The sequence below is a fragment of the Schistocerca gregaria genome, chromosome 3, assembly GCF_023897955.1.
Source record: "Schistocerca gregaria isolate iqSchGreg1 chromosome 3, iqSchGreg1.2, whole genome shotgun sequence".
Classification (NCBI taxonomy): domain Eukaryota; kingdom Metazoa; phylum Arthropoda; class Insecta; order Orthoptera; family Acrididae; genus Schistocerca; species Schistocerca gregaria.
In genome coordinates this window covers 173,987,530-174,005,863 of record NC_064922.1, presented here as the reverse complement: position 1 = coordinate 174,005,863, position 18,334 = coordinate 173,987,530, and the positions used below count along the sequence as shown (strand labels likewise).

The window sequence follows — 18,334 nt, the reverse complement described above, 5'->3', positions numbered from 1 at the left end:
GTCCTTCCGCTCACTCGGCGCTGCGTCTTGCAGCGACAGTTGTTTCTTGTGGTTGCTTCGCGGCGTACCAGCCTCGCTTTGGCACCTCACAGTTCAGACGACACCACACTGATACTATCGATAAGGTCTGGCCTGTGTGTCGCTACAAGGTCTGAAACATTTCCATTGCATGTGGGTTGTCCGATTACGACCTCTAGTGTTCCCAGTACACATAATCGGTTTATCAGCCAGGATGATGAATAGCACTACAAGATTGATCGCTGTTGCGTACAGGAAAAAAATTGTCGGTGGACGATTGTAAGCAGATGCAGAAAGACTTTAACAAAATTTCCCGTCGCTATTTTAGCATACGACGGTGATTCGGATTCCCCGTCTAGCCCGAGTATCGATAGGGAGAGCGCGTGAGAGATACCAGGCCTCTAAGGCGACAGCCGCTGCTTGCGCCCGCACAAGGCGCAATAGTCTTGGCAAGCATGTGAGGCGAGTTTTCACCACTTATATACCGCAGCTCGGCTATTGCTAGCCCCTCTCTCGCTAGCAGTGAACTCAATAGTACCTGGATGTCGAGCTTCAGTTGTCCGATCCTGCCACCCATAGATGCTCATATTTCGTGTCTTGCCAAACTACAATATGGCTGCTAGGGACTGTCACAGAACACGAAAAGAAAATACTTTTCGATTGTGGTCTCACATGAGCCTGTTACATCACATATTGACATAAAGTTCAAAACAAGAAACCAGTCTACAATTCCTTGTCACGTACAGACCGATGGAAATTTGTTTGCCAAACTACAACATGGCGGACGATGCAAAGCACACGAATCTGCAGACAGGTTGCAGTTCTATACTCAGAGACCATACTTATACATACAGGTTGTATGAACATTGCTTACTGGTCTCTGAAGCCCTTAGGCACGCGCCACTGAATACCAGAGTTCTGACTTGCCTGCCGGCAGTGGTGGACGAGCGGTTCTAGGCGCTTCAGTCTGGAACTGCGCGACCACTTCGGTCGCAGGTTCGAATCCTGTCTCGGGCATGGATGTGTGTGATGTCCTTAGGTTAGTTAGGTTTAAATAGTTCTAAGTTCTAGGGGACTGATGACCTCAGAAGTTAAGTCCCGTAGTGCTCAGAATCATTTAAACATTTTTTTTTGATTTGCCTGATACACGTTTCTGATTGGGATTGCTCCCTGGACTGTTGTATACACTTAAGAGGACTGTACTACGCTCTGGACTCGTTTTGGTTACTCATTGTGACAACACAGTTATATGTTTACGATGAGAAGTACTTACTTCCCCAAGATATTGATAGTATCTTAATCGCAAAGCGTTCTTAAAAATATTCGGTACAGTCGATGGAACAAAACAACCAAAAGTTATATCTTGGATGTGATATCTGAATATATTCGCAGCACACGCACGGGCCGGACGATCCATTTGTTGTGGGTACCTTCCCACTCTGGTATCCTCTATAGTTGATGCATTAGCCAAACAAGCGGCAATCTTAGGCACCATCCTGGATCTGCACCTTCCTTATACAGACTACTTACGTGAAGTCAAGGATCACGCAAGACAACAATGGTAGGAAATGTGGAACGTTTCTCAACAGACAAAAGGCGGTTATTACGCAGTGCTACAACCTCGGATTCCTTCACAGCCGTGGATCATGAGGACACATCTGGACCGATCCACGATTTCTACCATCATAAGACTCCGCTTCAATCATTAATCTTTCCCACAACATCTACATCGGATCAACGTTTACAGTTCACCAGCATGTGAGTGTGATCCTGAGTCGGAAGCTGATGTCAACCACATTTATGTGCCCCAAATTTGACCGTGAACGGTTGGTCTTTCTGAAGACATTGCTGAGTATGAGCTACCATCTTCCTCAATTAGCTTCTTCTCTTTTGTCTACTAAAGACGTTCGTCTATATAAAGTGATAGTTAACTTCATCAAGAGTACTGGTCACAATCTGTAGGTTTCAATGGTGTACGTAAATTATAAATATGTCTTGCTGATGAAGATATTTCAGAATTGGTGTGAATTGTAAGACAAGGCACTTTAAGTTATTTTCCAATTCAATTCAGTTTTTAAAACATTGTGTACAAACCTGTAAGAGTTAAGCTTTTTATTCTTGTAAATATGCATTTCCGTATTTGTTTATTCAATTATGTGTACTTTGTCACTATGTGTTGTCGATGGCTAAATTGAGTACACACTCAAAGGCCAAATAAAAAAAATAAAAAAATAAATAAATAAAACGGTGATGAAACATTGTTGTGCCAATTTTATTAAATATTTTCGTGAGAGAACTGTAAGTGCTGAACGCATAGACAAAGTTCACAATATTAGCGTAACTGTCAAAGAGGCATTGTCAACTGCGAGTAAGAAGCTCTGTGCAATATGGAGTGTAGGGCTGCGTTCGGGCATGACTCGAACTGTTCCAACCGTTTACGCCACAGTTCGGGAAATCTCGGATTCAGCTCGATCTTTTGGTCAGCCTGCGATCTAGTGGCTTTTGTGGGTACTATCACAACGACGTGTCTTGGCGTTTTTAAAGCTCTTTGGATTTTAACGATGAAAGTAACTGAAACAAGGACTGAAATATCTTCTACGTTGTAGGCCAAGCGCAACTGATAAACATATAAAAGATTGCAATTATGATTCTGCCCAATTCTCACGGTTTCGGTCGTCCTGCGATTTAGTGAGGTCTGATGGTACTATACCCAAGACGGGTAATTATGCTGTTATTTACTCTCGCGACAAAATTTACAGTTACTTCATTACGTTACATTCATTTGTTCAGCATATAACTGTTGATTAATTATATATACACTCCTGAAAATTGAAATAAGAACACCGTGAATTCATTGTCCCAGGAAGGGGAAACTTTATTGACACATTCCTGGGGTCAGATACATCACATGATCACACTGACAGAACCACAGGCACATACACACAGGCAACAGAGCATGCACAATGTCGGCACTAGTACAGTGTATATCCACCTTTCGCAGCAATGCAGGCTGCTATTCTCCCATGGAGACGATCGTAGAGATGCTGGATGTAGTCCTGTGGAACGGCTTGCCATGCCATTTCCACCTGGCGCCTCAGTTGGACCAGCGTTCGTGCTGGACGTGCAGACCGCGTAAGACGACCCTTCATCCAGTCCCAAACATGCTCAATGGGGGACAGATCCGGAGATCTTGCTGGCCAGGGTAGTTGACTTACACCTTCTAGAGCACGTTGGGTGGCACGGGATACATGCGGACGTGCATTGTCCTGTTGGAACAGGAAGTTCCCTTGCCGGTCTAGGAATGGTAGAACGATGAGTTCGATGACGGTTTGGATGTACCGTGCACTATTCAGTGTCCCCTCGACGATCACCAGAGGTGTACGGCCAGTGTAGGAGATCGCTCCCCACACCATGATGCCGGGTGTTGGCCCTGTGTGCCTCGGTCGTATGCAGTCCTGATTGTGGCGCTCACCTGCACGGCGCCAAACACGCACACGACCATCATTGGCACCAAGGCAGAAGCGACTCTCATCGCTGAAGACGACACGTCTCCATTCGTCCCTCCATTCACGCCTGTCGCGACACCACTGGAGGCGGGCTGCACGATGTTGGGGCGTGAGCGGAAGACGGCCTAACGGTGTGCGGGACCGTAGCCCAGCTTCATGGAGACGGTTGCAAATGGTCCTCGCCGATACCCCAGGAGCAACAGTGTCGCTAATTTGCTGGGAAGTGGCGGTGCGGTTCCCTACGGCACTGCGTAGGATCCTACGGTCTTGGCGTGTAGCCGTGCGTCGCTTAGGTCAGGTCCCAGGTCGAAGGGCACGTGCACCTTCCGCCGACCACTGGCGACAACATCGATGTACTGTGGAGACCTCACGCCCCACGTGTTGAGCAATTCGGCGGTACGTCCACCCGGCCTCCCGCATGCCCACTATACGCCCTCGCTCAAAGTCCGTCAACTGCACATACGGTTCACGTCCACGCTGTCGCGGCATGCTACCAGTGTTAAAGACTACGATGGAGCTCCGTATGCCAGGGCAAACTGGCTGACACTGACGGCGGCGGTGCACAAATGCTGCGCAGCTAGCGCCATTCGACGGCCAACACCGCGGTTGCTGGTGTGTCCGCTGTGCCGTGCGTGTGATCATTGCTTGTACAGCCCTCTCGCAGTGTTCGGAGCAAGTATGGTGGGTCTGGCACACCGGTGTCAATGTGTTCTTTTTTCCATTTCCAGTAGTGTATATATATTAAAAAACAAAGATTCCAAGACTTACCAAGCGGGAAAGCGCCGGTAGATAGGCACAATGAATAAAACACACAAACACACACTCAGAATATCGAGCTTTCGCAACCGGCGGCTGCTTCGTCAGGAAAGAGGGAAGGAAAAGGAAAGATGAAAGGATGTGGGTTTTTTTTCCCCCTAAGGTAAGTCTTTCCGCTCCCGGGATTGGAATGACTCCTTAGCCTCTCTCTTAAAACCCACATCCTTTCATCTTTCCTTTTCCTTCCCTCTTTCCTGACGAAGCAGCCGCCGGTTGCGAAAGCTCGAAATTCTGTGTGTGTGTTTTATTCATTGTGCCTATCTACCGGCGCTTTCCCGCTTGGTAAGTCTTGGAATCTTTGTTTTTAATATATTTTTCCCATGTGGAAGTTTCTTTCTATTTTATTTACATCATATATATATATATATATATATATATATATATATATATATATATATATATATTCCTCAGAGGATAGGCATCACTGGATTCAGATATGGAGGGGCATGTGGTCAGCACACCACTCTCCCAGCCATTGTCAGTTTATATGACCAGAGACGCTACTTGTAAGTCAAGTAGCTCCTCAGTTTACCTCGAGGGCTGACTGCACCCCATATGGCAACAGCGTTCGGCAGACACAAGTAGTCACCTGTCCAAGTGCAAGCCAAGTCCGCCAACGCTTAACTTCGGTGATCTGACGGCAGTCGGTGTTACCACTGTAGCAAGATCGTCGGCAGGATATATATGTACTGTTATCAGAAATATTGTAATGTTCTTGACTGATCTACTTCATTACTCATTACCCTAATAAGCATTCAGACAAACACACACCACATATTAAACAAAAACAAAATTACGCAGGATTTCCGTTAAAACTGGCTGTGACAAAGAAAATACTGTGCTTTGCTACTAGATCGCGTGTTCCTCGAATCTGTTTTAAGTGCGAACAGAAAAAAAATTACCAGGAAAAATTAACCACCTAGGAGCTAGGGTCTCCCAAACAGCATCTGTTGACTGAAAAAGTGACGAAATGAAATAAATGTGACTACAAGCGAACATTTAATGCGGAAGTGTATAGTAAGCGTTAAGTTGTTGTATGGTTGCAATTTAAGATTTTCAGTTCCCAAGTTAATTCTTTAACTAATATTTACTTGTAAATTTGGCTCGAAAAAAGTACGAAAATTCCCAATTTCACATAAATTAATCATTAATGCGTTCTTGCCCTATCTTTTTTGTATACACAACAATGTGCTGTTTCGTTTTTTTTTTTTTTTTTTTGTTCCCTGCAGTCGGTTTTCACAGAAAACAGGAAGTTTGTATTTATGGCTTAGCACCTTATGATTTGAATGCTATTAAGCAATCAGAATTGTCCAGATCTTTGTAACCCTACCCGTTCGCAGATTAAAAGTGTGTGAAATGCTGTTATTGAATCTGCTATTCTCAGAGATACAGCAGCTGAGAAGGCCTTGCACATCCTTCATGCCAGTGATCCCAATCGATTTGCACATTCATTTTAAGCGACATCAGTTCCCAGTTAGTGTTTCATTTGCCATAGCAATAAACAAAGCTCAAGGTGAGAGAGAAGCGGGAAGAGGAGATGGATAGAGGGGATGCGGGAGGAAATGGATACAGAATGGAGAAAGAGAAGGGTGGGAGGGAAGATGGAGGGAGGTGTAGAGAGAGAGAGAGAGAGAGAGAGAGAGAGAGAGAGAGAGAGAGAGAGAGAGAGAAGGGGGGAGGAAGAGGTGGACAAAGATGTGGAAGGAGGAGATCAGAACGTACTTCCAATTTCTATGCATATTTAGAAACTGAAGGGCATTACCAGATTCGATAGTTAATTATGTAACCACAAAACCCAGTAACTTCCAGCTGCCACCCGGGTTGAAATCTGCCAAATTTGCGTCGGTAGTATATCCTTCGATAGTCCGCATTGTCTCATAATTTAGTCATGAGAAAATTACTACCACGCACACTTTTTGTTTTATCGCGAAAAAGTTAATTCACAGCCCCCATCGTCCCCAACCACATCCTAATCACCAACATGTAGAGAACCACTGCCCTGCAGACATGTATGGCGCACAGCGGAGCTTCGTGGGACTCTTAACACGGCTCGAGGGCCAGCCAGACTTACGTGTGTTGTTGGTGACGTAGATGTAGCCTCCCTCCAGGCCGGTGGCGAAGGCGAAGATGCACTTCCAGGGGCCCAGATCGCTCTCCGTCGGCCGGTGGATGGTGACGCCGCAGTCGTGCGTCATGTCTCGCGTCAGACCGCCTCCGTAGTAACTGTAGCTGTAACATGGCGGGCCTTCCGTCCTCAAAGTGTTCCTACACCTCTGCACAAGCGCATCCAGTGTTTCTCGCGTCTGCCGCTAGAAAGCGCTGGTAGCAAAGATGGCTACAATTAATAAGTTTGTTCGTGTGGCCATCCTCCGCAGCAAGCATATAAATATTTGTTTTGTAAATAAAACTGCCTTTTCCTGCTGCTAGTTACTTTATTTATCCCATCGCGTTTCGCCTTCTCCTGTTCTAAAGCATCATCAGTGTGATCTATAACGATACAGTTCTGTTAGTCATAGATTATGAAACTGTTCACTTCGCGATTTTTTGTAAAAAAAGTAATTACTTACGATTTCCTGATCTGTGTTTCCTCACATCTGGTCTGGAGGTCGTACTGCCACTTTTATCATTGCCATATAATCAAATCTTTGTGTTCTCGCCTTCCGCTCACTGTTCACCATGTTTCTCACTCTTTTTTGTGGTGGACTATTGTTCTTTTGTCACTCGATAGAAGTATTTCCTCGTACACTGCTTTTCACAGCGTAAATATTGCGACTGTATTACGTGTTTCATCTTCTTTGGTATGTTTACCTATTTGTTGCCAACCTAATGAAGTATTATGGCAGTGCTAAAAGCGGTAGTGCGACCTCCAGACCACATGTTAAGAAACACAGGTCAGCAAATCGTAAGTAATTTTTTTTTACAAAAAATCGCTAAATGAACTGTATGATAACCTATAACTAACAAAACTGTGTCCTTATAGATCCCACTGCTAATGCCTTAGAACAGGAGAAGACGAAACGCGTACGTGATACATAAAGTAACTAGCAGCAGGAAAAGGCAGTTTTATTTACAAAACAAATGGCTACTATTGTAACAGAAAGCTTTTTGTGTTTTACAGTTTGCACGGATTGAATCTGTTGTTACAGTGCAACGTTCATTTCATTTTAAGTTTTATCGTAATCCTCCAGGTTTGAAGACAGTTTGAAGACTCCAGCTGTTTTTGGAAAGGGAAGACCATGGAACAAACAAGGGTGTCTGAAGAACAAGTGAGAGTCTATCGTGTGTGGATAGAAGAAACCAGTTTGGAATACGATATGGCAGCGCCTGTCATATTCTAATTACACTGCGAAGGTCCTTTGCATCGTAATTAGAATGACACAGACACTGCAATATCGTATTTCTCTGCCGCTACCGGGCAAGCGACTTTCAAGTACAGTATCTGACAATTTGACGCCACTTCAGCGACTTGGGCGTCGATGGAGATGAAATGATGGTGATTAGGACATCACAACACCCAGTTCCTGAGCGGAGAAAATCTCCGACCCAGCCGGGAAACGAACCCGGGCCCTTAGGATTGACATGCTGTCGCGCTGACCACTCAGTTACCGGGGGTGGACAACCGACCTGTACGGGAATATACTTAATGGATGTACGAGTTCAGGGTGTAGAAGCATGGCTGACGACATATAGAAGTTTGGCTCTGGCTCTGAGTAGTGCACGGATAGCCAAATGGTAAGGCGTCCGCAATAAGCGGGAAATTTGGGTTCGAGACCCGGTCCGGCGCAAATTTTCACTGTCGTCATTCCACTCTACAGTTGATGGTTGTCGTTATTCGCGATTTCGAATACATTTAATGTATATCAGTTTGAAAGGCTAGTCATGAATTAGTAACCCCACTGATGCCTGTGTAGATACTTTTAAGGAGTTGCTTACAACTATGAGCTTATCGTTTCCAGATGTCACAAGCTGTAAAGCCTACAGACTACAGCTTATGTGCGAACTTCCCAAATGAAATGTTGCTGCATGATAACGAAAGTTTTCTGGATCGTGTCGTCGTTAGAGATGATTGGTTGGTTACTTGGAGGTAGGAGACCAAATAGCGAGATCATCGATCCTATCGGATTAGAGAAAGATGGGGGCGGAAGTCGGCCGTCCCCTATCAAAGGAACCATCCCGGCATTTGCCTGAAGCGATTTAGGGGAATCACAGACAGCCTAAATCAGGATGGTGTAACGCCGCTTCCTTTGAACCCAAAACTGATAATATAAAATAGTACCCGAATCCCAATAAAAGTCCCAAAATCCAAGATCCTATTTGCAAGTCCCACTGGTATAGCATCACTTGAATAGTAGCAAGTATATATAGAAAAGAAATCCGGTATAAAGTGACTTAATGTTTTGAAAAGGGAAAGAAAATAGAATCTATCAGGTTCAAATTAAAATAATAGTAGATCGCAAAGTAGTGTAATTGTAGACCACGGAATAGAACGAGTGAACTCAAAGAATACTCCTCGTGAGTACTCTTTGAGGACACTGCGCAATACAGAAGGAAAAAAATCATACATTGTTAATGTGCTGCTAGCGCTTGCTGGATCAGGTAGTATCTCAACGTATGCTCTTGTACGTAGGCGCGACGAGATTGTTTTTGTGCATTTCTGGAAATTTTGCGATCTGCTAGGAGTCATTAAACTTGAAATAGGTAGATCAGCAACCTTGAGTATATCACTACGTAAAGCCAAGAGAGGAAAGATCCGGACTTGTCTTAAATTATCATGCAGGGAATACTGAACTTTACCCCAAAGTAATAGACTGTTAGCAATTTACCGATATAGGAAGTGAACATTGGTATTGAATTGTGAGAAAGTACTGAAGTTTCGTTAAGGTAGCTAATGAAATCTGGATCTTGTTACAACCTCTTTGACTGAAACTTACGTAAATAATTCCCCCCAACCCACCCAGCTTAGGGAAAAGTTACTTCCTTAATACAATGATAGGACGTGAGTAGTATAGAATAAACCAGCATAAAGTGGATTTACTGTGTGACATTTCTTTCAAACCATTTAATATTGTGTGTTTATGAAATATTTATTTGTGCGACGATATAGATTAATAACAGAGTGCAGCATGCATAAATATTCTTGGCCGCGTTAGACATTTATTGTACCGATTGGAACTATTAAGCTTACGTAAAGTGAAAACTTTAGGGGAGAACTATTGCCGTACATGGACTGTAGCCATAATTAGTACAAGGATAGCCACTGGTGTGCAACTACTTGTAGCTGTGCTCATTCGCGTCGGGGAGCATATAATTATTTGAACTGATCGATATCACTGATACGCACTCGACGCGAATACAGTCGAGCAGATCAGATTTTTTTTATGTTATGTTCCTCATGAGACAATATTAGAGCTAGTTAGTCGGAGCACGAATTTCATCAACGAACATTTCCAATATATCTTAAGAGGAGTAATTACAATTACCAGACGCCGGTTTGATCAGTCGTCTTCCCGAATGCGAGTCAAGTGTGCTAACAACTGCCCCACCTCACTCGGTTCTGCAGATATTAATCGGCTGTCCACCTAAGTGTAAATGTAAACACAAATAATGTATGCATCTAGGGGTCAACAAATCCCCACCCGATAGTACAGCTTCAACGGGAGTCCCCTAAACTGAATGTTTTTGTGCCATATGGCAGTGGAAAGTTTATGGCAATTTTTTTTCAGTGAAGCAACTGCAACTGGTGTTCCGTACCTGGATGTGCTAGAACTATGGCTCTTTCCTCAATTGAAACGAGCTGAAAACAGAACTTTGTTTGACAGCAAAATGGTACATTGCATCACTGGCACAATTCAGATGCGATTGGTTAAACGATATTGTATCTACCGCTGGATTTACCGCAAGAGGCTGCATAACAGAGCTTGTTTTGCATGGACTCCACATTCACCAGGTCTGACATGTGATTTTTGGCCTTTGGGATTCATAAAGGACAGTGTATGTGCCTCTGCTAAAAGGCTGATCTTCCCAGCTTGTTACAACAATTACTCCAGACAAAATGATCAAGGTTTATGTAAGTGTGCAGGCTTTCGTGGCCGTTGTCACTGAAGTTAAAATCTTCTGGGTTATTAGGCCGCGTCATATTTCTTCTAAAATGATCGACGTTTCGACCCCTCTGCTGGGATCTTCCTCAGGATCTTCTGGTGTCCACTACTGCTAAAACAATACTGTCACTTCTCCAGCTCGAACGCGAGAAAACTCCCCTTTATAAGAGGAGGCGACACTCGTCTCCGACAGTGTTCTAACAGTAGTGGACACCAGAAGATCCTGACGAAGATCCCAGCAGAGGGGTCGAAACGTCGATCATTTTGGAAGAAATACGACTCGACCTAATAACTCAGAAGATTTTAACTTCAGTGTTCAAGGTTTGTTAAGATATGGCACGTCGATTCGATGTGCACCACGTGACGAACAGTGCCCATATTGTACACTTATAAAAAAAAGTGCTTTGAGCTACTCTTTGATTTGATGTCTTATTTATAAGTTGAATGTAATAAGTGCTACAAAGCCTTAAAACACTGACATACATTTTGAAACTCCGGGTGTATATCCTACAGTTCTATCTCTCTCTCTCTCTATTTGTATCCTACACCTCTCGACATTCAAACATCGACAGCAAGTACTTCACCACAGATCAATGACTGGTACTGACTAGAAGCTTCTCTGATAGTGGGAAACATTTCATTGCAACTGTGTATTTTAGGGGAAGTGTATTTTCAGCCGTCTCAGTTGCATGGCACAAACAATTGATCACTATTTTACATAACGACTATCAAAATAAATCAAATAACAATAGGTATCAGTTAAAACAGATAAAAGGGGAAACCAACTACAGATCTGTGAAATTCTAATTTTCGCTAATTATTCACAACTGACGTTATACGCACAGTGTTTCAAAGACTTTGCGACAAACGTCTATAGGTGGTTCGAGGGCGAATCAGAAAGTTATTGCTCATATTTTCTTAGATATATTACAGCTATAAACGCGAATAATTATCATGTAAGCAAGACTAAAGGAAACTCAAGACTCGTTCATACGATCTGTCGACTTTGGAAAAGCGTTCAACAATGTGAAATGGTACAAAATATTTGAAACTCTTGGAAAAATAGGCTTAAGCTATAAGGAAAGATAGGTAATATACAATATGTTCAAGGAACAAGAGGGAAGGATAAGAATTTAATGATCTGCTAAGCCGGCTGGGGTGGCCGAGCGGTTCTGGCCGTTACAGTCTGGAACTGCGCTACCGCTACGGTCGCAGGTTCGAATCCTGCTTCGGGCATGGATGTGTGTGATGTCCTTAGGTTAGTTAGGTTTAAGTAGTTCTACGTTCTAGGGGTCTGATGACCTTAGAAGTTAAGTCCCTTAGTGCTCAGAGCCATTTGAACCATTTTCATGATCTGCTGTACGGAATGAACAATCTAATGAGTACAGAATATATATTGATATTCATCATTTTGTTAAGCAGCTTCTTGCATTGGCCGTGTTTGCAGTTCAAATTGTTGGATGTGAGATCCGCCAGTTATACAAAACACCGTTTTTCCTCAGTACCCAAACATGTGCGGCACCACTGTGCCAGCATCAGTGGGTTTTCGTTTTTATTTATTCTGCAATGTGAACATTTTTTAAATGATTATAAAATAATGTGCATCTTTAGTTCAAACAACAGATCGTTGCTTATTGTAAATGGCTCAAATGGCTCTGAGCACTATGCGACTTAACTTCTGAGGTCATCAGTCGCCTAGAACTTAGAACTACTTAAACCTAACTAACCTAAGGACATAACACACATCCATGCCCGAGGCAGGATTCGAACCTGCGACCGTAGCAGTCCCGCGGTTCCGGACTGAGCGCCTGAACCGCTAGACCACCGCGGCCGGCGCTTATTGTAAATACCTTTACATTTGGTGTGCATGAATTTTCTGGACCAATTGTGTGTAAACTATTACAGGAAGCTTGTCATCTGCAACCAAACGATGGTGATAGTTTTTTTTGCTGGGAGTTAACCTAACTTCTAGAATGTAATTTAGTTTGTCGCAATGTTTTCGAACCTATATTCGTTTTCACTTACGTTTTAGTGTGACAAGCACTAATTCCATCTCCTCCTCCCGCTCTCTACGTCAATCTCGTCTTCCCACTGTGTCTGTCCATCTGCTCCTCCCCTCTCTTTGTCCCCTCCCTCCCCCCTCTCTCTGTACAACTCCTCCTTTCCCCTCTCCCTGTTTATTTCCTCCCCTTTCGTTTCTTGTCCACTTTTCCTATCCCCCCTCTCTCTCCATCTCCTCCTCATTCGTTTTTCTGTCCATTTACCCCCCCCCCCCCCTACGTGTGTCCCTCTCCTCCTCTTCCTATCTGTGCCTATGTCGTCCTTCCTCCTCGCTGTCTGTCCATCTCCTCGTTCTCCCTTCTCTCTTCACATTATCACACTCACCCTTCAGTATTTCTTTTCAGAGTGTAGTTAAAAGGTGTACCAAATTTGAATGAAAGCGTTCCAGGAGTTGAGGATGAGTTTTTTACCCATGGTTTTTTGTCGCACAGGGCACATGTCACATATATTTCAGACATGTTTAAAATATTTCACTAGTATCTGCACACATGATTCACCTGTATGTCTATCGAATTTCGCCCCAGAGTTTCATTTTCAAGAAACTCAATCTTTATGGCGTCGTATCTCCTAAACTATGTGTTGTACAATAATATAGTTTTGAAGGTACGTCCGGTGGTATACGTGCCTAGCACATGCGAAAAATTTGTTGTGACTAGATCTAGTAGTTAAGACGTAATAAATTATTTGACGTCGTATCTCCTGAACTATGATATATTTTTGTGTATACGTCCAAGGGAGTACGTGGATATTGTTTGCGAAAAGGGTTGCGAACGGAGTTATTAGCAACGAAGTAATAAATTTAAACGTCATATATGACGCGGTAGATTTTCACCCATTTATTTTTATGATGTCATATGTGTCAAACAATGATGTAATTTTTCTGGTACATTCAGGGGTGGTCTGCAAAATGTGTCATGAATAGAGTTAGTAATAAAGGAGTAATACATTAAAACATTATACTTAATATGACAGATTTACAACATTAACAGCGAAAATGTAGCTAGCGATAAACTTTTTTCCTTTTATCGTTTTGTGTGCGTCGTCAGCGAGAAAAGTTTCGTAAAGATTTGAAGTTATATGTTAAGTTTATGGTTCAAATGGCTCTGAGCACTATGGGACTTAACATCCTTGGTCATCAGTCCCCTAGAACTTAGAACTACTTAAACCTAACTAACCTGAGGACATCACACAACACCCAGTCATCACGTGTAAAGTTTATTGGAAGGCTCCAACAAGGAACCCCTTGAGTGCAAGCTCGGAAGTTGACTCTTCAGTACGGCTCTCTTTAAAGTGTTGCGTTAACATGTATTAGCTGCTAATGACTCACCATGGGCATTACGAAGGAGATGGAAAATAATTCTCCGGGAGGTAGAGATCTCAACCTTCTATTGGGTAAATAAAATTTGGCGTTTCAGTCTTCGATCGCTACTCTTTATTTTCAATTACCGGTTTCGGGCTAACTGCCCATCTTCGGATCATATATTGTAGTTACAGAGTAACTTGTCCGTACAGAACACTCGATTCGCTGTCTATTGGGTGTATGTATTACACTTCATAAAATGGACATCGTCGACATTCAATAAATGTTCAGAACAAACCATTAACTTGCACCATGAACGCCGAAAGAAAAATGGCACGCCACAGTGATCACAAAGGTTCGCACCGTCAAGATCGAACTCCTTGGGAGTTATAAACCGCGCAAGATGTTCAGCTGGGTATCCGCTCTTAAGGAATGGACACTGTTGTCCAAAATTAAAGCAACAAACGGAAATTTTGCAAGGATGCTTTTATTTTGTCACAAAACAGTATACACGTGTGACAGTAAAGCAGAAACAATGCAAATGTAAACAACCGCGACATGGATAACGGTAGACAAAAATATTCTTCGTTTTTTTTCCAACACAACGGATTTGCTCTCACATTCCGACGACTAGTCATTGTGGTCAGTGTGTGGGGTAACACCCTCTGGCAGCAGCCCAGGCCTGCCAACGACGGGGCGTGCTGTGGATGATGTGATCAGTCTCATTTTGAGGCGATAACATCGATTCTTCCTGCAGAGCTGCTTGCAATCTTGGAGAATGGTTGGTGAATGCTGACGTGACGCAATCCGACTCCCTAGCGCGTCCCAGACACGCCATATGGGATTCAAATCGGGAGAGCGAGCAGACCACGTCATGCGCGCAATATCTTCCGTTTCCAAGTGACCATCGACCTCATATGCACTATAAGGTCGAGCATTATCGTCCATCAGTACGAAGTCTGGGCCCTGCGGCCCATCGCAACAACCGCAAATGAGGTCCCAAGATCTCGTCACGGCACATGGCAATAGTGATTCTTCTCCATATCGGGCTCTTTCCACAATGTTTAGGTCCAGAAATCGTGTTCCACGCTCCTCCTCCCTATGCCATACTGCACCGTTTGTGACCGAGTGCACAGTGATCGTGGATGTGGGGGTATCCGGCAGATACCACCTCGTTTGATAGGTGCCCTGACGTCATCGATGGGATGGTTGCCCGTTGACCGAAATGCCATCTTCCATGCAGAAAAAAGATCGTACAGACATCTGGTTCACAGTTTGTATGATTATATCGCGAATTAGACACAGAACGGGGAGAAATCGGTTTGTTGCTTTAATTTTGGACAGCAGTGTATATAGAATCATATTGGTGTAACGGGATAATGAGGACTGGTGGAATGTGATGGCATGTAACCGAATGCAAAACAGTCTGTCATGCAGCTTACCGTGAAACTGGCTATCCTTTAAGACATAGCTGTATATAGTGCGGGAAGATGCTTCATAGACACGGAAAAACAAACTTGAGCGATTCCGTGGTACATAGTTCGCGTGATTCTTTGTTTGAAATTTCACTATCTTATGTCTTTTTATTCTGTAACACTGTTTGAACTTATGCCGGCACTGAAATGTATGTCGCACAAAAACTGATCTGCTTAACGTAGTGTGTCGCTATCATGTAAATTGTATCGAGCATCTTTGAAACATGCAAACACGTTTTTGTAACAAGTGCACCTTCCCTCCTTGGAATATCCTAGTTTTTATTACGCACACGATCATGTCAATCAGCACCCGCCCCTTGTATAACGATTTTCCCTTACTACAGGAGCCGTGCTCTCTCCCAACTATCCGTTTTCGTGAACTTCGCTATCTTACGTCATGGTTACGTCATGGTACAGTGACGTGTATCGATATTTTCGCCGTGTACCATTTTTGGTTTCGTCATATACACTCCTGGAAATGGAAAAAAGAACACATTGACACCGGTGTGTCAGACCCACCATACTTGCTCTGGACACTGCGAGAGGGCTGTACAAGCAATGATCACACGCACGGCACAGCGGACACACCAGGAACCGCGGTGTCGGCCGTCGAATGGCGCTAGCTGCGCAGCATTTGTGCACCGCCGCCGTCAGTGTCAGCCAGTTTGCCGTGGCATACCGAGCTCTATCGCAGTCTTTAACACTGGTAGCATGCCGCGACAGCGTGGACGTGAACCGTATGTGCAGTTGACGGACGTTGAGCGAGGGCGTATAGTGGGCATGCGGGAGGCCGGGTGGACGTACCGCCTAATTGCTCAACACGTGGGGCGTGAGGTCTCCACAGTACATCGATGTTGTCGCCAGTGGTCGGCGGAAGGTGCACGTGCCCGTCGACCTGGGACCGGACCGCAGCGACGCACGGATGCACGCCAAGACCGTAGGATCCTACGCAGTGCCGTAGGGGACCGCACCGCCACTTCCCAGCAAATTAGGGACACTGTTGCTCCTGGGGTATCGGCGAGGACCATTCGCAACCGTCTCCATGAAGCTGGGCTACGGTACCCCACACCGTTAGGCCGTCTTCCGCTCACGCCCCAACATCGTGCAGCCCGCCTCCAGTGGTGTCGCGACAGGCGTGAATGGAGGGACGAATGGAGACGTGTCGTCTTCAGCGATGAGAGTCGCTTGTGCCTTGGTGCCAATGATGGTCGTATGCGTGTTTGGCGCCGTGCAGGCGAGCGCCACAATCAGGACTGCATACGACCGAGGCACACAGGGCCAACACCCGGCATCATGGTGTGGGGAGCGATCTCCTACACTGGCCGTACACCTCTGGTGATCGTCGACGGGACACTGAATAGTGCACAGTACATCCAAACCGTCATCGAACCCATCGTTCTACCATTCCTAGACCGGCAAGGGAACTTGCTGTTCCAACAGGACAATGCACGTCCGCATGTATCTCGTGCCACCCAACGTGCTCTAGAAGGTGTTAGTCAACTACCCTGGCCAGCAAGATCTCCGGATCTGTCCCCCCTTGAGCATGTTTGGGACTGGATGAAACGTCGTCTCACGCGGTCTGCACGTTCAGCACGAACGCTGGTCCAACTGAGGCGCCAGGTGGAAATGGCATGGCAAGCCGTTCCACAGGGCTACATCCAGCATCTCTACGATCGTCTCCATGGGAGAATAGCAGCCTGCATTGCTGCGAAAGGTGGATATACACTGTACTAGTGCCGACATTGTGCATGCTCTGTTGCCTGTGTGTATGTGCCTGTGGTTCTGTCAGTGTGAACATGTGATGTATCTGACCCCAGGAATGTGTCAATAAAGTTTCCCCTTCCTGGGACAATGAATTTACGGTGTTCTTATTTCAATTTCCAGGAGTGTAGTTTCGGCAAGGGGGTCTGGAGTCAGTCGGCCGGTTGTTGCCGACGAGGGAAATCTCCGCCTGGTGCAGTCGGCTGGGGCCGCTGGCAGCCCCTGTGCAGTGCCGGAGCGTGTGCGGAGCTGTCCGATCGCTACGAGCTTCGTGGTTCACCGACCCAGGACGTCATAGTTGAGAAGTGGTTTCAACTACCCAAGTCACTTCTATTCATGTTGTGGTGGTTCGATTCGGTGGTTTGCTTTTGGGGAGGTGAGCAACACCGAGTGGTTCTACTGCTGAGACTTAGCCACCATCTGGAGCAATGAACTATTTTGGTCGACTACGATTTGAGTGCACCAGAGGAATTTTCTGTCTTGTGGCTGTTAGTGTTCTGGTTACCTGCCCTGGGCATCGACGTAAATTCAGGCAGTGTTTTTTTCAGCGCAGTTAACTATTACCGTATTTCAAATTGAAGTGTACCAGCGGAATTTTCTGCCTAGTGGCCGTTAGTGTTCCGGTTACCTGCCCTGGCCGCTAACGTAATTTCAGGCAGCGGCCTTTCCTCACCTGTTGTCGCCGTCCAACATGGTGTGTAATTTTGACAGCTAATAAATACATACTCCATTATGGATTATCACGTTTGTAACATTGCCGGTTTGAGTTCTCATGTACTGATTGACGGGAAGCAAGTCGTTGTGTCGGTCGGTCGTGGCTGTCCCCTGGTTGGGTTCCGACGGATCAAGTAGAGTTGGGCTCACCACCTGTCTCGCCTCAGTGAACGAGAGCAGACCGACCTCCTTGGAGGCCTTTTGAGTGCCACCGGTGTTTAATTATCTTTTGTCAGCTATTTTAGATTTTAGGCTTATGATTATTTGTTTGTTTTCTTAAAATTTTGAAAAATTCAGCCTTTAAAGATTATGGTAATATCTCTTAAAATGTTGAAGATTGATTGTGGCCCTCAGCCATTGGTATTGCATCTTGTATATGTTGGTTTTTTAAAATTATTTTATTGCTATCTTAATTGGATTTTTATCTTGTTGATTTGTAAGATCTCTTGTTCTTAAATATGCTGGCCTTCTGCTTTTAAAGGACTATGGTAATATGTTCTGAAGTTTCGAAATTTAATTGTGGCGCTCAGCCATTTGTGATGCACCTTGCATATGTTGCTTTTTGGATTTTAAATTATTATATTG

The 18,334-nt window shown here is 44.7% G+C and overlaps 1 protein-coding gene across 1 annotated transcript in view; it reads right to left on the bottom strand.

Annotated features, from left to right (window-relative positions):
• The window catches only part of LOC126355738 (uncharacterized), a 189,431-nt gene that overhangs the window by 40,890 nt on the left and 130,207 nt on the right, over positions 1-18,334 (bottom strand). The window contains exon 6 of the mRNA XM_050006113.1: positions 6,412-6,569. Coding sequence (XP_049862070.1) covers positions 6,412-6,569 — 158 coding nt within the window. The remainder of the gene's footprint in view (positions 1-6,411; positions 6,570-18,334) is intronic.